The 23,673-nt window shown below is 41.2% G+C and overlaps 1 protein-coding gene across 7 annotated transcripts in view; it reads right to left on the bottom strand.

The window, feature by feature from the left end:
• Nucleotides 1-23,673, bottom strand: part of auts2a (activator of transcription and developmental regulator AUTS2 a) — a 266,406-nt gene that overhangs the window by 141,084 nt on the left and 101,649 nt on the right. For all 7 annotated transcript variants that reach the window (XM_044041711.1, XM_044041714.1, XM_044041713.1 and 4 more), the window contains one exon: nt 17,556-17,657. In XM_044041711.1, the coding sequence (XP_043897646.1) occupies nt 17,556-17,657 (102 nt within the window). The remainder of the gene's footprint in view (nt 1-17,555; nt 17,658-23,673) is intronic.

Below are 23,673 nucleotides of genomic sequence, written 5' to 3'. Positions count from 1 at the left end.
CCCTGATGCACATCAGCACACCGAACAAATGAGACGCCAGAAGTGGGAGACGGGCAGATTGTAAAGTGATACCTCTCAAGTATGGCTTTGTGGCTATGCCCCTCCCCTTTCTGAGTTGTGTGAAGTGTCTCTGAGGAGCTCTGTGAGGACTGAGAGGGCAGGGAGCTTTTCCTGGACAAAGGGAGGAAACTGAGAACAACACAGTTGTATTAAATAATAGCCTTGGGGAGCTGAGATTTGACGTAGCCTCTTTTGCTTGCCTGACACCAAATACTGTCTGTCAGCTAATCAATTAGCTTAGTTCCTCTTTACCATAAGGCCATCCCAGGGGAGGCACAGTAGCCATGTACTGTCCCTCATAGCCATTCAGAATGAAAAATATGTGTCTGATCTACATAAATCTGTCCAGATTATTGACTTGCTCCTACATATTTCCACCGCATAGAGAAACATATCTGCTTGAACTGGAATAAATCAAATCTTGCAGTAAGAGGTGGACCTGGTAGAGTCTGGGAGAAACATCCCTGTGCGATTTACAAGGGGTATGAAAAATACAACATAAAACACACCAGGTAGCCAAAAACATAAATGAAGGTGGTTGTGGTCGTAGGCATAGCGAACATAAATGACTCGGAGGCTGCGTTTGATGGATCTCCACCATATTCCCAAGCTTCCTCCAAATGACACAGAGAAGAATGTTTTTGTCCCTCTGGAGGCCTGTACCGGTTATCAAATTTAATAAATAAAGCGAGTGAAATCTGTCGACTCTTCATCTTGCAGGCTCTCCTAGGATTTGTACGAACTGGCAAATTACCATTTTCAGGCACAATATTCCCAAGGCAGTACGGTGCTTTTCTCCTCTTCCTGATGGAATCAGATGAGCACAGCCAGGGGACTCATTGTTATCCACCTGCAAGTCTTGAGCAAAAAAGTAAAAAAGAAACAGGGAAAAAATGTGACAGCTGACTCTGACAGCTTCCCATATGAGAATCAACTTCAGGTGAGAGCTGGTAGGGGAGGCAGCACTTGGACACTTCTTCTTACTTGTTTGTCAAAACATAGTGTTTATATTAATTCAAATTAAATCTGCACTATTTATAAAAATATATTGCTGCACACAGTGCACTTTCCACAAAGAAAAATTATACCTCGGTAATAGGTAAAAGGGGCAACATTTGAATAAACCTAAGAGACTATTTTCAAAGAAGGATGAGAATTTTCCAGCTCATATTGAACACATGGCAAATATTCTTAAATGCATTCATACACAGTAGTGACACATAGAGTGGTTCAAATTACTGCATAACTCGTGATTCGATTATAAAAAATGAGACATCCATTACCCCAGCAGAGATTTCTTCGAAGGGGGGAGGGAGTGTAGTTCTTCCAAGAACAGCATTTCAGATTCTCTAAATCTAAGTGAATTAAATCCTAGCACTGCCACTGATACACAGACACTGTGGAGAAAACTGTTGAATTCATTTTACTTATTTTTTTATTCACTGTTTTTCAAACTATATGATGAGGAAACAAAATAAGCAACAGAAGCAAATGTAATTTATTACAAACATTGATGCACATTGGGTGCATTCAATGTTTGAGTGGGATTCAGTCTACGAAGTAATCTTACACTGAATCACACACACACACACACCATTTGTAACTGTCGATTGGAGGCACATCTAAAAACAAAACATATTGTTCTTCAAGTAAATCCAAACCTGTCCAGTCCCATGAATGTCTTCTTCACTTATATTTGACATCATCTTGGTAACAACTAGTCCCATATCATGTGTACAATGCTTATGCTGCAATGGTCTGACCAGGCTTTCAATGTTTCCCTCATTCAAGGCTGGGAAATGTGTCCTTTCATTCTGGACTAGTGAAGGATCAAATGGATGAATCCTTCTCAGGCCAACTAATCACCAGATTAATTTTGAGACAAATAGCTTGCATGCGCCTGTGGGTGACTGAGTTGCAGAAAACGATCAAAGTAACCAAGGAAGCAACAGCAAGAGCAATAAGTTATTAGCACATTGCACACAACTAGATCTCAGTTTAAGCTGTGCATGCAACTGTGAGTGCCACTGATATGCAATACATTTTTGTTTTACCTTTTTACCTGTCACTGTGCGGTGTACACACACACTGATCTCTGCACTGGATCTAAGGTGATTGTGATGCAATTTCAGTGTGTGCTCATAATATAATCTAATGCAGATGTAAGTCTTCAAGTTACAAGTATTGCATTGTATAAAACAGAAATTTCAAGGTTGATGAATTATGAGCAATCAATAATTTGCATTGACGGTACCATGTCAGGTATAATAATAATTGGTTGGTAGTTGGTTGAGTGGTCATGTCAACCTCTACACAATTAAACATGTTTCAGTTTTTTGTTGTGGGCAAGGTTTTAGACATGGGGACCTGTCGAAGTACACTGAAATTGGTGGAATGGGGTGGAAAAATAGTTTAGCACTCTTGCAACTATGCTGCAAAATAGTAGTGAAATAGCAATGTTTGCCATTGCATCCTGCTGTGAACATGACTATTCATCTCTGAGCTCAGTAGCTTAACAGTTTCTGGTAACACCTAGCAGCAGGATCATATAGGCTTCACCTGGTGCACTAGAAATTGGGATAGGACGTTACTCACTTGCAATCCAATCCAAGAGAATAATTGGGCAGAGCCCCAATTCAATACAGTCCCCTAAACTGCATGTAATCCACTCAGCCAAACTGTCACACCAACAATGAACCTTCCCCCTCTTCCCCCAAGGCTCACCAGGGCTATCTCAGGAACACTCCAATAGCTTGTACCTGGCCTGCTGCTGGGCTCATTATCTGCTAATCCACACCCAAGCGGAACGTTTAAATAGTTCTAAAAAGGATTGAGAGAGGGCAGCAAAGCTTTCACTGGAGCCATGCAATTAAGGCCAGAGAAATGATCACACAATTTAGATCTTCTTTGCTGTTGAAAGCACAAGAGGAGGATCAGGGGACTAACTGGTGAAATGTTTATTGTGAAACCAAACTTATCATAGACATGCAAGCAGCAAATGGAAGAGAATTTAAACCAATTAAGGTGATATAGCGACACAATGCAAGAACAAAAGGCCAGAGTGTGAAAACTGTTTTGACAAACCTTGTTAGAGAGACACTTCATCAAGGACAAAAACAAATCCAACCTACTATGAGTTACTTTTTAAACAATGAAGTGGTAACAATGAGAATGGAAGGGAATGAGGCAGATGCTATATGGCAAATACTTCAAACCTGAACTGAATGGCAACATTCACTGAAGCTTACTGAATGGTACTGCATTTGGAAGAAACAAAATCACAGATGAGTGTTGTACTACAGACAATTGAGTATACTCACAACTATTCAGTGTACTCAAAGATGATTCATCTGGTAGAAAGATGAAATACAACATAAAGCTGGATTGCAACTACAGTGACAATCTTGATAACAGAAGTGGAAAGGATGCATGTGGCAAATCATGGCAATTCTTACAATTACAGTCACACATAACTGTGTTATAGGTATTCAGGTATGTATAAGTATGTTTATACTTATATTGTGGAAGAAATATAATACTGCGCAAACGTTTGAAAAGTGAAATCGGTAAAGTAAGAATGCTTTCACAAATATACATTGTAATTGATTACTTCTTTTTACAAAATACAGAGGGAGATACCAGAAGACAAATCTAAATCAAATCATATTTTGGTGTGACAACCCAGCACACCAGGAACTCGGTAGGTAGGTTGTTCCAAAAGATTTTGGAAAACTAACTTCTGTGGATGTAGGCTGTCTTAAATCCTTATGTCTCCTTGTATAATTCAAGACACCCATTGGTGTTGAGAGCAAGGCTCTGTGCAGGCCATACCATCACTTCCAGGACTCCTTGTTCTTTATGCTGAAGATAGTTCTTAACTACATTGACTTTATGTTTGGTGTTGTCCTACTGTACAATACATTTGGGGCCAATCAGATAGTATTGCATTATGGAAAGGCATCCGCTTGTATTTTCTTTTTTGCAGTAAGGGCACCAATAATCATGGCCAAATCCCCAAATGCACTTCCAGAAATGGAGCCTCAAACCTGCAGGGAACCTCCACCTTGCATCACTGTTGCCTGCAGACACTCACTCATTATTGTACTGCTCTCCAACCCTTCAGCAGACAAACTGCCAGGTGCTACAGCCAAATTCTTAGAATTTTGACTCATCTGTCCAGAACACCTGCTGCCAATTTTCTACACCCAACTTCGAGTAGCTGGGCCTTGTATCCACGTCCGAGGTATGTTTTTTTTTGCCACAATTCTTCCCTGAAAACCACTTCTGGCCAGACTTCTTTGAACAGTAGATGGGTGTACCTGTGTCCCACATGTTTCTGTCAATTCTGGGCTTATGCCACAACTGGACATCTTCCAGTTACGAAAGGGAAGTAAGCATGATGTGTCTTTCCTCTGCCGCACTAAGTTTCCACAGTCCTCAACAGAGCCCATTTATTTGTGCTTCTTCACAATAGCTTGAACACCACATTTTAAACTGCCAGTATGCCTGGAAGAACCTTGCTGATGTAGTAACTACTTTAGGTCTTGTTGCTGTACTCAGTTTTGCCACGGTATATGACCTTCCATATCCTCACCGTCTGGATGTTACCCAACCAGATTTAAGCCTCCCACACAGCTGTTTCAGTTTCAACCTACATATCAAAATGATGATCATTAGCACCAGTTTGGTATAATTGGTTTATCATACCCCCTAATCTTACAAAATCCCTGAATTGCAACTATGGAGAGACTTCCATAACGAATATTGAAAGGCAAAACAGTCTGGGGAGACACACTACCTCTCCATTTCTTTCTCTCCCCCTGTCTGTTGTCCCCAGAAGCTATAATATCTATCCTTGGCGGTTCACTTGACATTTACTTGCCCTGCTTCTCCTGCAGCATTCCCCTTCCTAACTGCCAGAGCTGCGACTCTCCAGGGCTCACTGACCAGGTGAATAGATAACAAACCTGTCAAGGCGGTTTTAGGGGGGAATAAATCCAGAGCTGCGACTGAGGTGGATGATGTGTTCCAGGGGGTTACTTGTGAAGGAGGAGGGAGGGGGGGTCTGACATGAAATGCCCCATGAGGCCTGGTCCCAGGAGTGGCTGCTGGCTGTAATGCCATGGTGCTATTAAAAAAGGGGGCGCACACACCACTGCACCCCAATTAGATCTCAGTGCAGACATTTTAAACGGCTTCCCACTTTTTATTTTCTATTTCACAAATATTTTTTTATTAAGTTATTATTATTATTGTTAGTTTTTTTTTTACAATAAACCTCCCTCCTCTGACTATCATTGGAGCTGTCAGGATCGCTGTGTTAATGCTGGCAGGCAGGTCAGGGTGGGAAGGTTGACGTGGGCTGTGCACTTTGCGGTAAGGGCTGAGAGCACCTATGAGCCATGTATGGGGGCTAAGGGCAGTTTTTAAGGTGTTGATAGCATTCATGGTGATGAGTTCCCAAGAGGTGCACAAATGTCAACACTCGATTGCTATGGGCATATAATCCTATAAATAGAAAGGACAAAGAGCCAAAGCAAGAGAGAGGCAGTGTTCTTCTTTTGTTCAGCAGTATTGCGTTGGAAATGTTTTGGGGTTTCAGCTCTTAGCACAACATTTCAAACCAGGATTTTTCTATTTTAACTATGAAACAGAAAACACATATTTTTGAATCTGCCCTTTTCTCTTACCAATCCCTTGAAAAAAGACAAGGTAAGTAAATTGTTTAAAAAAACACGCGTCTTTGCCCTTGTTACAATAATTTGTTGGCTAACATGGCTAATTGTATAAAATACACAATACACAATCATAGACTGACGAAGAATATGGTGGACTGCTGCTGTGAAGTATATTAACTCAGGAAACTGGCAAAACGTCCTTTATATAGGACAGAGCACATGAAGCGTTTTGGGCAAACCAAGTGAGGCATGCCTGCTATAAATTGGAGGGATAGAGATGTCCCATGATGGTACTAAAAACTGCACATCAATTACCTGAAGCACTGAGGCCTGTCTGCTCTATCTACATTTGAGTTCTGCCTATGAGGAACCAAAATGTCAGCCATCTTTTCAGACCACTGAGATGGAGAAAGTAGCATAAAAATATATCTCTGATTTTATTCAAATGTGAAAAACCTTGTTGTTATTTGTATTTTAGAAACCCAGTGGCACACAAAAGATGGATAGCATAAAGTGTATTACATTTTCTCCCATATGTACACACATGTATGGAGTTTTTTGTTTTTTTACACTTTATTCTTCACTTGACTGTTGACTTCATGGATGGTTGTATATTTCAAACTAGTACTGGCACTAGCAGTAAGGCAGTAAACAGCTTTTTGAGGCTTAGCAAACAGCCTGTGTTAGACTAAGCCATGTTTATTATCAAGCACAATCCTCAGTCTCATCAATGCTTAGAGAAAGGCATGGATGAATAAATGCATATTGTTTTGCTTAGGGTTAGCCAGAGCTGGAGCCACAAAAAAAAAGCAAAAACAATTTAAAGCAGATGCAAAACCCAATAAGAAAAAGGGGTCGGGCAGAGAGACAACTATGGAATAAAACAGACAGTGGAGGAATAAAAATGAAAAGAAAAGCCCAGGCATACTGGCTGCCTTTTCAATGCTGTTTTTCAAAAAGCTGTAAAGCTAACAGGGAGAGGGAGAGAAAATACAAAGGCCTCTGTTCTCATTTTCTGTCTGAGAGCCCCACCAGGACCACTGAAACTTGCTTGATTTCCCCAGTCCAATTATATCTCCATGCTCAATCCTTCCAGAATAGCAACATCACACCGAGGGACGCCGTCTGCCTAAGCACAGCGTGCCTAATGGAGTCCCAGAAGTTGACTCCATTTCATTGCTCCTAACTAATGGGCTGTGATATTTTCCCAAACTGACTGCAGCCCTGCCCCCTGGAAGCTAATCTAGTCAGTGCTGCACTGGACCCAGCCCGGCAACACATCAGCCCACTGCCTCACTTCTGTGATGTTGTAGTATAAAGATTACATTACTGATATAGCAGGTAATATTCTTTATATTATTTACAGTGTGGGTTAGTTAGTCCACTTGTAGTGGAGAACATAGGATTTGCGCATAGTTAATTTGGTATAAATATTTATTTTCTCCATACGTTGGATAAATCAATTCACATGTTTTAACCTAATGTTTGTATTTCTTCTTAAGTTGAAATAAAAATGACATACATGTGCCTATCAGATGATATAAAATACATCCTTTACACAGATATTTCTGTGATAGGACAGAACTAGCTGGCCAACCCATATTGGTGTGGCTCGACTCCCTTTCCAACCTCCCCCTCCAATCCTACACTCTCCTCCCCTCCCAGCGCTCATTAGTGCTTTCTAGCTGGGTGCTGATTGTCAGAGGGCCCCTGTGATGCCAATTCTCCCTGTGCGGCTGGCTGTGGTCAATTTAAGGGGACTTTAATCTAAATGGGCTGAGGAGACGAGCAGCAGCCAGGGACAGGTGGAAGGAGGAGGACTGCGGGGTAGTAGTGGATGTACAATCACAAGGCCACAGCTGAGGACAGATACTCTTTCAGGGCTACCTATTGCTCTCCGATGGATACTTGGGCCCAGAACACAAGCATGAGAAGAAATAGCCAAACATAAATCCACTAGAATGGGTCCCTCTCCTGCCATATTGTGGGCATGGAACAGTCCTCCAGATGGCTAAGGGACACACCAGTGGTGCAATACAATCACTGGTATGGCAGAAGTATCAGGAATAAATATGAAAAAACTTTATATCATATAAAGGCTCAGCCAGCAAAGACTTTTTCTGTTAAAACTCCAGTTTGATGACACAAAACTACTCCTCACCTTTCAGGTATGAATGCCTCTTATTGTACAGTTAGTTAACGACATCAGTTAAATGAAGGAACATGAATGAGAACGAGATACAACCTAATTTTAAATGAAGAAAAATACTCCATTCAATAGAGGTTCTTTCAACATCAGAATCCCATTAAAGCAAATGTGACTTCCATTCAAGAAGAAAAGGTACAGCAAAATTGTCAGCTTTAATGGCTCACACAGAGGTTAATTATTTTCATAATTACACCTCCACACGTCAAACATTTGTTTTTCTCCCTAATTGATGAGAGAATTCACAATGCACCATATTAACAGTGGAGGGTGGTTCTAACTGCCTGGCTTGGCTAATTCCACTCTTCCTGGGCCATCTAGGCTTGGGGCCAATGGAGCAGGCCAAGGTTAATCCCATCCAATCCCCTGTACGATGTTGCCCCGATCTCTGACCTCCAGCCACTACCTAAACACAGCTTATGTGACTCCCTTTGAACAGGTCAGAATCAATCACCTTAGTTTAGCAGGAATTGTGCAACCCAGCACTAAACACAGTTTACTGTCAAATATAAAAGTGTGATTTTTACAAATTTAAGGCGCTTGTGTGCATGTGTCACACATGTTAACACATTATTTAACACACAGCTGTACGTTTCTATTGACCTTCTATAGACCTGATAATACAAACAACGTGTATGTATATAACATATATAAATGCTGACCTGTAGCTCTCCAAACTTAGAAATATTGCAAAAAAGGGCATCTCTAAACATTTGAAAATTATTTTGATGAGTGGTAATCATGGCAGATGATATAACACAAACATTTTACTCAAGCAGGAATCCTGCTTTTGCAAAAAGACATGGTAGGTCCATTTAAGATGGTCAGCAGATTAATCTGCATCTGTCTTTTCTACTGACCCAATCTGAAGTCTTGGATGTGATTTGACTGCATGAAACAAGTCCTTTATATGGCCTCACACACCTCAGCAGGAATGAAAGTAGAAAGGGGATGTGCACCTCTTGGGAAACACTAATCTTATTGTGCACATTTATTCAATTCTGGAGTCAATATCAAACATAATCAGAATGGGTCATGTGACAACTTCTTTATGTGTTGGTTGATAATGGATGACAGGAGGTAGATGTAATCACATGGGAGTACATCACCAATGACAGCCCCTAACTTGAAGCTCTGCTCTTGCAGATTAATCATGAATTATAATATACCATATAAATAACTTAATACAGAAGCCACTGTTAATATAGAAACACATTCATTGCACAGATATCCCACAAGTCAACAGCTGTGCTTTATAGAAGTGGAAGTAATCCTCAGAAAATCCCCTGAATATCTATTTGAAACCAGATCACTAAGCTAAGATGATATACTGTAGTTTGGTCATTTATACCAGCGCAAGTATAATGTTCCTGGAAATACACAGAAGTACAGTGCAGTAGGTCAATGCCTACAATACACGTGAGCAGTTAAGAAAAAAACAAAACGTCACATGTATTCACATGAACAAAAAAATGTATAGATTGTCAGATTGGTAAAACAGAGACACACAAGACAAACACAAAATGAAACATAAAGGAACAGAACTGGCAAAAAATAAATCTAGCAAACGGATACCTTCTGCCAATCTCCGCTAACAGCACCATACTCGATTTATTATTGCTGTGGAACAAATAACAATACCGTACAGTGCTGCTTTAGTCAGCCTCTCAGGTGTGCACAGGGAGATGCCAATCTTAAAATCCAGGGTTGAATTTTTCATTTCAGTTCACAGTAAAGCTCAATATAAAAAAGCCTGAATTCCAAAGAGGAGCATCAGCTGGTTGCTCTTAACAAAGGGAGTTTTGAAAAAAGACCATATAAGCCAGAAAATCTGGTGGAAATGGGACACTAACAGAGACAATTGGAGGCGAGATGAGGCCAACACTTGTGTGTCATAAAGACAACAGTAGAATGGCCGTCCTGTGGATTCCTGGAGCCTGACATCTAGATTGCAGATGGATAAGTGCACGTTAAAACAATATCCCGCCGACCAAAAAAATCATTTCTCATAGCTGTCTCTATTTACTGAGAGGCTGCTCATCTCCCGCTGGGGCAGAAACAAATGAAAATGTTATTTCTCCACTCATGAACTCCTACCTAGTCTGATTTTTCACTGCTGGCAATTTCATTTCTCTTTCAAATTTGACTTAAGCCCATGACTTGAGGGAAATAATGTCTCTGGAATAATCCTTTGCAACTGTAATTCCACGGGCTCCATCTCTCTGTCTTTTTTGGTATATCTATGCTTCTGTCTCCATTTATCTACAGTATCTGTGTATTTATTTATTGTTGGCAGTGTTGCTTTGTGGTTTAAGAGAAATTGCACCGACTTCTGAAATAAAAGTGATGTGACATCCAGTGTCTCATGGTAATACTGTCAGATGCATGGACCTTGAATATGACAGAGCATGCCCTTCTCCAGCACAAGGGAAAATATATTTATGCACACCATGCTGCAGCACGTAGCTTGTCAAGGAAGAAAACATGGGCTCAAATAAAAACACATGCATTATTAGCTACATGCTCTCATCATGGAAATGTGAGAGCATGGAAAGGCTTGAACATGGATGGTTCATACATTTACAGCTTTTTTCTTGTCTTCCCCATATTTCAATGTGCAATAAGCACAAAAGTAAAATCAGTGATACAAGTATGTACACCAGAATAAAATATCTGTCTGTCTGTCTGTCTATCTATCTATCTATCTATCTATCGATCCATCCATCCATCCATCCATCCACCATCAGATCCATAAAATATCTGTCTGTCTGTCTGTCTATCTATCTATCTATCTATCTATCGATCCATCCATCCATCCATCCATCCATCATGTAATCAGGGCAATGTTCATTTCTTTATTTTGCTGTATGTGCTTAGACTTTATTTTCTAAGTCTGGTGTTGTCTGAAGAATGATCTTTAACACAAATCTGCCCTATGCCATATTCACATCAAATACACTGTAACTCTGCATTTTATTACAGGATTATCTTTAAGGGGACATTGTTTGAAAGGAGGAGTAGGGTTGGGATTTGGGAGGTACAATTACTTCGAGAGCAGCAGCATCACATGTATGACAAAAGACGTGTGCTGCATTTTACTCTAAGACATGACACGTCAGACCGGGTTCATGAACTAGCCGGTCTTGCTGTGTAATCCCCATACAGGATCCTCAGCCCCTTGTGCCCCCCACACAAACACTACAAACATCATAAAAACTCAACCCTCCCACACAGTTCTTACTCCCTAGAGCAACATTATCTGATGCAAACATAAACGAATAGCACTGGATTCCCATGTATAAAACATATGGATGAACTTAAATACATGTTTCTTGGAGTTTTTTGCATCAATACTAGATGCAGTCTGAATGTGATGGGGAAATGAATTTAAATAATCTGCAGAGAGGATCAACACAGAGGTTTATCTAGAGATATATCCATCATTTCTTCATTTATAGATGTGTGATGAGCCAGTATAGAGTGTATGGATGATTTGTTTACTCAGGAGAGGTAAGCGATATGTAGCAGTGAATGGCCAGTAATCATGTTTATGAGGGGGAGATGGTTCTGGACTCCTGGTGTTTCTGATTGTGTTTTCTTTGGCTTCCAGCTTGGGCCCAAGTACGCCCCAAGCAGGCTATTGTGATTGAAGTGTGCACTCTAGCTTGGCTTCTCCTGGGGGGGTAAAAAGGTGCATGTAATGCTGTTTGTGTGTCTTTTATGTACTTTGTTTGCGTGCATGTTGGCCAGTGTGTACTCATAAAAGCAGAATGTCAGTCGATGAAGACCTACCAAAGCAAAAGAAAGCACCTCTTCCCATTTCTACTTTGTGCAGCCAGTTTTCACATTGTTCACATTGCTATGGCAACCAGCATTCTCTCCTTGGGCTCTACATGCATCCAATCACAGTGAGACCTTTGTAGAGATTCCTCCAGGCTCCACTTATTCAACTTACCCCAGCGGAACAGCTTTCACGCTGAAAAGAGCTGGAACAAAGAGAGGAGAGACTCCCACACCAGGGCCTGGTATGACATCAAATATTGGGGCTGCAGGGTCAGGTTACAGGTAATGTGGAAGTGATATGTAGCCAAGAAGTGTAAGAGGCATGGCAAAAGCAAACAAAGGGTGATAGCACATGGCCATGGACAATTTCTGTAGGTAAGTCTCAGAGCCTGAATACTTGGCAGGTGCTATGTGGCTCTGGCACTGGTTTAAGCTTGATAGGTCAAAATGGATTCCGGCTGAGCCTATTTATGTAATTCCTGAAAACATATGGATAGGATTCAGGCGCTCAATACTTTCAACCTTCAACAATGACATTCAACACCACTTCTTCAGTCCATTAATCTTCCATGAGAATAGATTTATCATCTGCTGCACTGAGGGACTGCGCTCTGTCAGCATCAGCCTAAACAGTATTTATCACACCAACCTTGCTCTGTATCAGTTTCACCAATTAAACATCCCTATTTTGTGAGGTAAAGAGTAACATCACAACAGTAAGGTCACAATGTTCTTCTGATTCGGCTTATTTTGTTTTGTGTTCAAGGCTTCTATGTGTAGTAAATAATTAGAGATACATTAGTGCCATGTAACACCAGTCCAAGAGCTGTTCAGAGGTCACGACACACAATCACACTGTGCTTCTCTCATTTTTAATTATTTATAATAATTATCCATCTGTGGAGCAGTCGTGGCAAAGTCTGAGCTAAGCTCATAGGTAAGGATGCAGGCGTGGCCCCAGCACTTGCAGAGACAAGGTGTCCAGTGGGACCCTTTGCAGGCCACAGACGGACATTCAGAGGTTGGGCACTGGCAGGGTGATGGAGGGGCAGCATAATTTTCCCTGAGTGCCATGTCACAAAGTGTCACGGTGTGTTCCTAACAATTCAACTGCAGGTCACGAGAGAGAAAATGGGAAAGAGAACTAAAGGAGGGGGAGGAGGGAAAGGAGGCTTGATTTGGTGTGCCAAAGGTGGCAATAAGCATGTCTAGCTACTTCCTGGGAGACAGACTATTTATCAGATTGGTTAAGAGTCAAAGGTGTAAGGCAATTCAAGTGATCTTTTGTCTTGATAGTCTGGTAAGCTGGTTGTGCAGTCATGGCAGAACCTGACATAATGAATAAGGGAAATAGTGCTGACAGGCTCCCATTGTGGATGCAATGGGAGCACACAAATTATTTGACAGAAAGAAATCCAGTGCAAAAAATATGCTCTACGATCTGTACCAGGTGTTCCTTAAGAATTAATAGGAACCCCAGAGGCAGGACTCAAAGAATGAGTCATTCTGTCATAACCTTGTGCTTTATATAATTTCATATTTAATCACAGCAGTGGGTGATCCTGAGATTTTAGAGGTAAAACATGATAGATTGCCCTAATATATATCCTTTGATTCATCAGAACTTCTCATCCGTCTGAATGAATGAATACAAACCCTATTTTCTATTCTATTTCAATCAACCCTGATGAGTGGCTTGTTTACACCACTGCTTAAAAGTGAGCAAAACAGTCCAAACGACCATCGACCATCAACCAATCCCTGATCTGCATCTGCTGCTCTCTGTTACTGCACACACTGAGGCCTCGGCAGACAGTACGAACCCGTGATAATGAGCTAATTATAGGTACAAAATTCCTACTTCCATATCTAAATGCTTGTCACTAATAGGAAACATTTCAAATTATTGAAAGGCAGAAAGAGAAAGAGACTGATAATTGATGCAAGCAATTACAAGTTCTGTGTCAGAGCAAATTGGCCAGCATATCTGGACATGTAGGGAGACTGCGACCTAATTTACATCTGAGTGTCAGGAAATAATTGGAGAATGTACTGAGGAGGTGGGATGGGCAGAGTGTAATGCAGACCAGCTCTGGTCGCATTACATAAGCAGTTTGCTTGGACAGCATGATTCAGATCAGACAAAAAGCTTACGGAAAAGACTGTACTCCAAGGTCAAGGACAAAACATTATGTGCAGTCCTGGTATGCTCCAGCAAATCTAATCATATAGAGATCTTTACCACAACAAATATTCCTCATGACATTAATCAGTTTCCAAAAGCTGCAATTTGAGCATTTGAAATGGTTTCACCACATGCACACAGTGTTTTGAGCAGTCTGTCATGTTTTCATCAGAAAGCCAGTAATAACCGAGTTCAGTCTTACTAGCCATTAGAGAGACTTTTGCTGTGTTTGGGCTGAAACCGCTTCAAAAACTTGGGTAGACGATGTGCTTGGCTTTTAACAATATCACTTCCAGATGTTTCATTACAAAACAACTTTCAAAGACTTCACTGTAAGAGAACCTTCTCGTGTGAGGAGCCAGGACACAAGAGTATGGATATCAGGAACCTACAATTTTCACCAAAAAAAAACAGCATGTAAAATTGTCTGGAGTAACACCAATAAAGTGCAAGTATTAATGATAGTGTAACAGCCCACGATGTTACATCAAGCCTTCCACACAAGCTAGATAAATGTGTTATCCAAAAACACAGGAGTATTGTATCCATTTTGACTCTTCTTACAGAACTCAGTCAGTGGAACTAATACAAGCTGGACACAACAGGAAGCATTGGACGACTATAAACAATTGTCAGTGAAATATAGCAGTGCATTCATTATAGTGTGCCTCTTGTGTCTCTCATCAGGCTGGCTAACACTGACTGGCAGGCTCTGACCCACTACTCCAGAGCTTCTCTCTATTGCAACCGTCTCTCATCAAGAGCCTCGGATGGAAAAAAGGAGTAACATGCTGTTTACTTGCAATCCCAGGCCCGTAATTGCCAATTTATTTGATAGGCAGCCGGGTAATGATGGCATTTCACCCCTTGCCGCAGAGACTAAACGGAACTGAATCATCCCAAGCTCCCTGGCCTCCCTGATCCTGCAGAGTCCCTCTGCTCAAAACTGCTGCCTGCCTGAATTCCTGCCACCCAGACTGAAGGGGTGGGGTGGCTGCCATGTCAGCTTCAAACAAACCCAAAAGAGAACCTGGTGCCTCAGAGCAAATGCAGCTAAACCTGCCAATTTAGCCAGGGTTTGGGGTTGAGGCAGACACAGCTGAGCTGATGTGCCATTTGTAGGTCCTAATGAGCTGGCAGGATGGAGTGAGGAGGGAGACAGGAGGCTGCCTGCCCTGACCTCCTCTGGCCTTTATCTCTCTGCCAGCCAGTGCCAGGTCGGAAAACTTTGTTCATCTGCTTCACTGGACTGGAGCTGCTCTATGAGTTTAAGGCAGTGTAACAGCAAATACCATTAGCACACTGTGGTCTAATGAACAGCTCAGGTCAAAGCTTGCTCCTGTCTCACATTGCTCCCTGAAACTAATGAGTGACTCAGATGCTGTCTCTTTGTTTTTGCACTGTGAGGAAGCATCTCTGTGTAGCGGAATCACATTAACAATCTAGTTGCAACCGACATATATAACCATGTGGAATGCCATAGCAGAAAAGGATAGACATACTCTAGTTGGCTTTGTGCCTTCAATGGTAAAAAAGTACAATTTTACTGGAATTTAGCTGCATTTGATTATAATAAGAGTAAAAGAAACCCACAGAATGTCAGCCGCGAACAAAACCCCAGTTATTTGTTCTTTTTTCCTCTACATTTTCTTTGTCCTTTCTTTTTGTCTGGGGAGCAAAGCTCTGCTACAAAAGCTTTGACTTGTACCTCTTGCAGCTTGTGAAGTGGGTTTTTACAGAGTTGCTGGAGGGGACTTGTCCAGAAACCTGTGGGGACTGTAGATGAAGCCTGTGTGAATGGTGTGATCTTTTAAAATGACATGGGGGTCTAAAAGTCTGTCTTCACACTGCACAGCTTTAAGAAGATGTGCTTAGTCTCCTGTGGGGTGTCTTGACCAGGTGAAGCAGGTGGAACTAGGGATGTTGCACCATATATCCTTTAGAGTCTGCTGAGCAGCTAAAATGCAGGTCACGTAAAAATCACAACAGAGTGCGAGAGGCTTCCTGAGTACAAGGAGTGGGGAAATAGAGTCAGCCTAAGAAAACCCACATTTTACCAAATGAAATAAGTCAAACATATTGACATTTGATAATTTTGTTTCAGAGGATGTTATCATACAGTCTTCCTACCAAATAAGGTAACTGTGGGGGAATGCTGATAGTGACCTTGTAAGAACTTGTAAGTAAATCAGTAATAGTGATGAACTGTAAGATGATATAACTATTGAAACTTATTTCATTAGCGTGTAATGAGTCCAAGTACACGTCACCTCAAGTATGTGGTCTAAATGGAGGTCAGATTATATTGTTTGCAGTAAATTTTAAACAGTGATAAAAAATAAATTACATTCGAGCACAGGCTTCGACAGTAAATTAGTTTCATGCAGTATGGTAATGGATTCCTGCTTGTCCCTTTCACATATCAGGACTAATAACATTTTAAATGTACTGTCCTAACACTTAAGTTTCATTAAAAGTTGGTCATTGTGAGAGTCACGTTTAGGCATATTGGTCCTCAATATGTTTGGGAGTTTGTCTCAGTATACTGCTGCACAGTCACCAGAGTGCAGTCTGACAGAAATCAGCAAGTATCACTTCAGTTTCTGTTGTCAACATCAAATTACTTATTTAATTTCATGCCCGGTCAAGCATCGTAAAGCTACACGCAGAATCAGTTTTGCTTCAGTTGTTCGGCCATGTCTTTCTCAAAGACTCGCTCGCCTCCCAGCTGACAGCTTTAATTATGGCCAGATATCTGATCGCTTTGCCATAGATTCTCAACACAAATCAAAGAGCAGTGCTGGGTGTCTGGCAGCAAGGTCCCTGGAGCTTGATCGCTTTACATCTTGAAATATTGTCAAAGGGCACAGGGACATATAGTCGCTCTTTGTTCTGTCAGTTAATGCTTGCCTTTAGCTCCACCTCAACGAAAGAGGACTGGGGTAAATATAGTGCCTTTTTTGTATCAGACATTTAAAAAAAGAGTAAAAAAAATGCGGGATGTAAATAATGCTCTCCACTTTAAGCACACATACATTTTACATTTTCGCATAAGCAGTCATCTCCAAAATTCATTAAACCACATCAATGACTTACCTGTTGTCTCTGGGTCATGTTGTTGGTGCAAGGCCATACACATGAAATGACACCTCCTCAAATATGAAATTGTTTTAAAACAGCATTAAAGACTAATAACCAACCCAACTAATGAACAATTCTAGCAGACACATTTTGATATGTAATATATCCTTCATACACTTTTTAAATGGCAACTCCTAAAGCAAAACAAAGGGCATTAAGGTACTTGGTTGTGAATTCACAACCTTTCGTGATGCATGTTGTCTTAGTACTAGTTATTAAATACAACTGATGTATCATTTTGTTTTCTAAAATAACTACTTTGAATAATGTTGTGCAAAGGTAAATAATAACCAGAAGATTTTTGTGGTTGATTTTCGAAATGCTGAATCCATGTGCTAATTATGGCACACACAAAGATGAATTATAATCATTATCCTCAAGTTTTGATATATAATATAAATATAGTATATTTAGGAGATGACAGACTATCATCAGCTACTGAAAGAGCCAAAACTGAAGCAGTGAGCTGCTGAACACTGCACTTGCTTGTTAATTTACTCACATCTGTCAGCCGGTCTCTGGAGCTGCTCCTGAAGGAAGGCTTGGACTCTCCACTTACACTCTCACTGTCACTGTCTTTACAGTTTCTGGGTCCTGGCTTCAGCTGCAAAAAAACAACACACAAGGAGACCAACGGTTAACAATGTGAAGCAAAACTGTTAACACAGCACTTAAGACCTCTGCCTCAGAGAAGCATCCCACAAAAATTGTTTCATGAATGTGTGAGAACTGGCAGGAGCTCCAGCACTGTCTCTGTAAATCTGTCATATTTCTGAGTCTATTCAGCGCCAATGACTCGGCTTGCCAATGACAGACGCCATCTGATGTCGCAGTATGAAACTCCTCTCAGCCCATAAAACAGAGAACAGGGACAAAGACCCTTCCAGAACCTTCAAATGGAGCCACCATCCTCTCTAAGCAGACACCACATGCTGAGGCAGCAGGAGCTTAGCAAGTGTCATCCTCTAGACACTTTGTTCAAAATGCAGCTGAGAGACATGAATAAACAGTAGGATGTGCCAATTCACAAGCATCTGAGTCCCGTCAAAATCTGGAGAACAATAAAAGGTTCTGGGGAGTGCAGAGCTGAGTGGAAGGAGATGGGATCTATACTCCTTTTCCAAGTCTATAATTGATGTCCTCTGAAGCTCCCATGCTGCTCCTTCCAGATTGGACAAATGCAGCAGGTTTCATTTCAAATCACATAAAAAAAAGTGTCTTTATGGGTCAGTGCAGTAAAGAGCTGATGTGCCACCTAACAGCGAGATGCTGCACATATAAAGACTAGAGATGATGGCAGGCTTTCTCCTCCCTCTCCTGCTATGGAGACAGAGCTACATTATGATTCTTCTTTTTTTTTTTATCTCTCCTTCAATATTCTTCTTTTCAGATGTCCACCATTTGCAGCTACGAATGGACACAAGGTGGAGGAATACCAGAAGAACCCTTGAGTTAAGCAGATAATTAAAAACCTTCCTTTTCTGTAGCCATTAGCAGTATGAAAGGAATCTTATTCCTTGGGAGAATTGCATGATGGGTATACGGCTGGTGGATTTGCCAGAGTGCTGAATGTGATAAGAGAGTCTGAGCATTGGGTGCACATGTCTGAATGCGTGTGTGTGTGATCAGACAGCGCTGAGACAAGGTAGGGGAGTACATGTGCACAGAAACCAATGCCCTGTGTTGTGATAGCACTAATTACCTCCAACGCATTTTATTCCCACACAAACCAGGGCATATTTTCTCTCTTTCTCTCGTAAATGCCAGTTTGTCTGAAGGGAGTTTACATATTTTTAGAGGGATGGGGGGGGGAATAATATCTCATCCACACTGGCCTGTGGACTGATCCTTGAGGAAAGGGCAAAGGATACTGTTTACGCCCTGGTCTGTGGCTCCTTCATCAAAACATGTTGACCTATAATATTTATCAACCAGCCAGTGTCCCTGCTGACAACACTGGGCAGTGAATGCCAGCATACTCATGCATTTATGAATGTGCGCACACAAATAAACAACAACCTGACGGAAACAACCTGCTGTTGACTCCTGCACCAAATATTCACAGGGCAGAACCAAAGGCAGATATGGTGCTCTGACCAGGAATATCATCAACCAAGTGTGGCACGGCTATAGAGATTTGTCTGTTATTAATCAAAGGGCGGCAGTGACACCACATAATCACACTGTCTGTATTCTGGCTTATCAGTGGGAGAGTACTCCATGAAATCAGAAATCGTGCACAAATTTAACTGTGTGTAATGTCTGAAGAACACGTCTAATAAAGACATTGCAATAAAAGGCGGCTCATCTTTCATGGCGATTACATAGCTTGGGACCTGATTACACAGCTATTTGAAAATGTATCCCTCAGCTTGTTCCCTTTAATTTCCCCCTGAGCTCCTTTAAATTACTTCAGAGAATTGTAATTTTTTTTTCATCTGCTCTCCCTTTCTGAAGCTCATATGATGGATCCATTTCATTTTATGATGTGATTAATGAATTTCTTAAGCAAATGGAGGGAATGCTGCTGGTCAAAGCCACAAAATGTGAAGCTGAAATTTATCGGCCCGCGTTCGTGGGAGCTTGGGCTGTCTCTGTGACCTCTGCCGGTCTGATCACTCCCACTTGTTACAATCATGACTCATTCTATATATTTTAATAAACCTTAATACAAAAAGCTTCAGTTTTACCTCTGGTAACAGACACCAGTGCACTTTACTACATTCAAGAGGAATTTAGAGTGATCACACATGACACGTGTGGAGATGCCCCAGGCTGGTGGTATCACATAAAGACATAAAGTTGCAGGTTAAACCATAAAGACACATTTATTTAATGCCCGTACTGTATCTGTGCAGCCTGCAAGAGAAGTGGCCCAGTTGGAAAATAACAACCACATGGTTTTAATATTCTAGAGGCTAATTTCACAACAATTAAAGACACAGCAAGACATTAGCATCTAATGAAACATTTAAACTACTAGTAAGTGCATCTGACATTAATTTCCACACAGTGAGATCTTGTTTTCCTGCAATCTGTTCAGTGTTAGATTTTTTTTTCTTCTACGTCTCTCTTACAAGGGTGAATTTACTGACATAGGAATCAACAACTGTTTTCAATCTGCAGTCGGTGATGCTTTAGAATAGTGCAGCTGTAACAGTTTAGCATGTGACTCTGAGAAATCATTCAACATTTATAAAAAAACAACAACAAAACACATTCTTTCAAAAACACAAAACAACATTTGTTCTTGCGTTACTGGCTCAACTGCTGACATTTTCAAAATTCTAAACATGCTTTGGTCTAATTACTTGAAAACAAATAGATTTATTCTGCATGGCATGGTATTCAACAAAATCTATAAGTGATTGACTGATTGATAAGATAGATGACCCTATCTTAAAATATGATATGGAAACAAATACTATGGCCAAGGCAAAAGTGAGAATCTTTTCATAGAGTACATAATTAAATCAAGTATGAAATATTCGAGTGTCAGTTAGTGTTAACATACAGTACAAAAAAACCTTCCTTTTGAACAGTCCTCTTTAAGGTCAAACAAGCTTCTGTACAACTTTACAGCAGCATCATTACAGTTGCAACATCAAACACAAAAGGTGCTGTTAAATGTCTCATATGCTTCATATGACGACATTATAGATAACATGAAGATCAGCATCGTCTAAGGTATGAAAGTGAAAACGATAAAGCACCTTCAACACTACTGCCCTCCACTAAAACAGCTATTACAATATTGTCTCCAACATGTAGAGTCAATTATTGTCTCACTTGCTAAAATGCTAACCACTGCCATAGAGGAATTTTACAAGTGCACTGACCTACTCTCAAGGGCTGCTCTACAGACTCAATGCAATCAAGAACATTTCTAACCACAAAGGCCTTTTTAAACAGAGCAATTCACAACCAGCCTGACCCAGTCCTCAACTCCACCCCCAACCCCATCCTAGAAAATAATAAAAAAAAAGACAGAGACAGAATCAGGCTCAGTTTTCTGTCCTAGCCTCAGTGGGATTCTATAGTCATCAGCTCCTGGTTTCCCTTAGTTACGCACAACAGCAGCTGCGGAGCTCGGCGGTAATAAAACCTGGAACAATTTAACAGCTTTTATTGTTCGTCTGTGGCTTTCAGAACAGCTAACCTGTCCTCTCAGGATCTGGCAGAGAGAATCCCACTAGGGCAGCAATGAAAGAGGATCTCATTTACCTAAAAGCACTTATAAATTTTTAATTTGCTTTAACAAGTAAATTAACAAGTCCCTCATTTGGGAAGTTTTATGGCTGCTTGCCACTGAAGGAGAATCATGAAAGTTTTATAGATAATCCACTACCTCGACTGTGATGCTGATAATAAATTGTCTATTTCCTGCGGCACTGTCAAATCCCTTTGGTTTCCACTGACTACACTTTGAATATTTCCTTGACGCTGCCTTTGGAGGTCTATATACCAGGGCTATTAAAATACTCGGCAGTAAAAACTGAACAACTTGAAGAATTTCAGTCAACTTAACACAGGTGCTCTTGTATAGCCTTTGCTGACACTACTGCCAAACATTAGACCTTATTTAGTGTTGCTAAATAAGCCCCTGCCGAACTAGAATTCCCATTAGCCTCACAGTGAGCCCATGTAGTAAAACCACCTTGGGCTGGTCAACAACAGCCGTTGGAAAGTGCTCGGCAGGTTTAACATACCGTCAGCTTAATCTAAGGAGACTGCCAGGCCAGTAAGAGGTTGTTGACAACAAACCCTACGTCATCTTTATGACTGTGGCTATGTAGGCAAGCACACCAGAGTGCCCTGGATATGACCCTGTACTTGACTCTGAGGCCCAGCTGCTTTAACAACCACAGACAGCCACGTCCGCCCTCTCTTCACCCATAACCTCCTCTGCCACCCACGTTCATAGCCTGTCACTGAGCATCAGCACAGAGGGTGCAGGCATACATTCTGAAAATAACCTTAAATACCTCCTTTTATCTCTGTAGATGAAGCCGGTATGGCATATGTTCTTTCATCATTGCAACCAAAACAAAATATTGTCATCTTTACCCCAAAGCCCACTGTTTTTAGATTTCACTGCCAGTCAGCGAAATACTTTTTATTAGTTCCTGGATATGTAACAATGGAGAAACTGCTTTTCTTTTCAATCCGTTAGCATCATTGTGAGGCAGTAATATCTGATGAACTTGTATCTTTTTTTCTTGCAGGAGAGAGATCAATGAGGCCAAATGCAGCAACTCCAACCAATCTTAGGCCACAAAGGAGGGCTTGTCTAGTCTCTGTGCTAGAATGCGGAGCCAACTCAAAGACATGGAGCCTCTGAGGACTAGTCATAGCAGCCACAGGGTGAGGGCATCCTAAAGAGTGGGAGTGGGAGAGGTTCGAGGTGGGGGAGTAAGGGCAAACATGGTTGAAAGCACTGTTTTGATCTCATCAGTCATACTAAAGACTCCATTTCCTTCACCACAAGCTGGAGGCTACGAGCTCTTGTGGCGGCATTTATATATTGCCATAAATCTCTAATCTATGACGACATTACAGACAAATCAATATGCTTTTAACATCCATCCACTGCCCTGCGTTGCAATCACCCTTTCTCCCTGCTCACAAATGGTCATATAATGCTTTGGTCTGGTGGACTGAGTTATGGGGACAATTCCCAGATTTAATAATGAACTGAGCGGGTGGAGAGAAAGTGTGTGAGCATGATTGCGTGAGTGGGTGGTGGGTGAGCTATCTACCTTATAAGAGCAGAGGGAGACGTCAACTCTCTCAGATCATATCTGAACATCTTGTTGTAGTAGCCCTTTGTGGAAGTAAAAAGCCTTTCCTGCCCACTTTACGAACCTCAAGTCCCCGATCACTCAAACAGCCCACGAAAAGCGGATAGAGAGCAGGAGAAGATGTCAAAAAGTGTTAGACTTCCAACTGCCCAGCTGAGCACTCATGACCTCATACTTTCTCATCAAACACATCTGTGTGCAATTAATTACATGATTTCCCCATCGTTTCAATCTGTGCTACTGAGTTGTTACTTCAGTATTGCCTACCTGAGACCCATCCAACTAAAGCTACCACCCGTGTGCCAAATCACAACTCCCCGAGCTAGACAGCTTCAATAAAGAGTGGTATGGAAAAAAGACAGCAGATAGAAAGCCCTCTCCTCTCGGCTTGCAGAGGCTATTATTTCTCTTTTTTATTGCCATTTATTTTCCTCCAGGAATTCACTGCCAGTATATTGGCAGGCCTTCCAGTAGATGGAGGCAATGAAATTTAGTGCAGACACTTAACACTGGGTCAGGCCTTGTGTGCAACTCACATGTGGTGGTAATATGAAAGACAAACACTTCTAGTTTAGGGAGAGAGGCATTTTCTATATTACAGGAATAGCAGCAGAGTGTAAACTATGACAAAGCTGCTGAAAAATGTACAACCAGAGCCTTCAATAGGGATGAATAACAGAAAACTGTGGCCAGGACACAAGAGAATCAACCTGAATAGGTCAAATCTGAGTAATTATGCTAAACCGTAAAGTGAGGAAGAATTGCTGGAAGGTTGTGAAGGAAATAAAGATGGAGAATGTCTACACTAACTGACATGAA

The sequence above is a fragment of the Solea senegalensis genome, linkage group LG13 (assembly GCF_019176455.1).
Source record: "Solea senegalensis isolate Sse05_10M linkage group LG13, IFAPA_SoseM_1, whole genome shotgun sequence".
In the NCBI taxonomy this organism is placed as follows: Eukaryota; Metazoa; Chordata; class Actinopteri; order Pleuronectiformes; family Soleidae; genus Solea; species Solea senegalensis.
The sequence above is the reverse complement of the archived record's forward strand: the minus strand, read 5'-3'. Positions and strand labels throughout refer to the sequence as shown.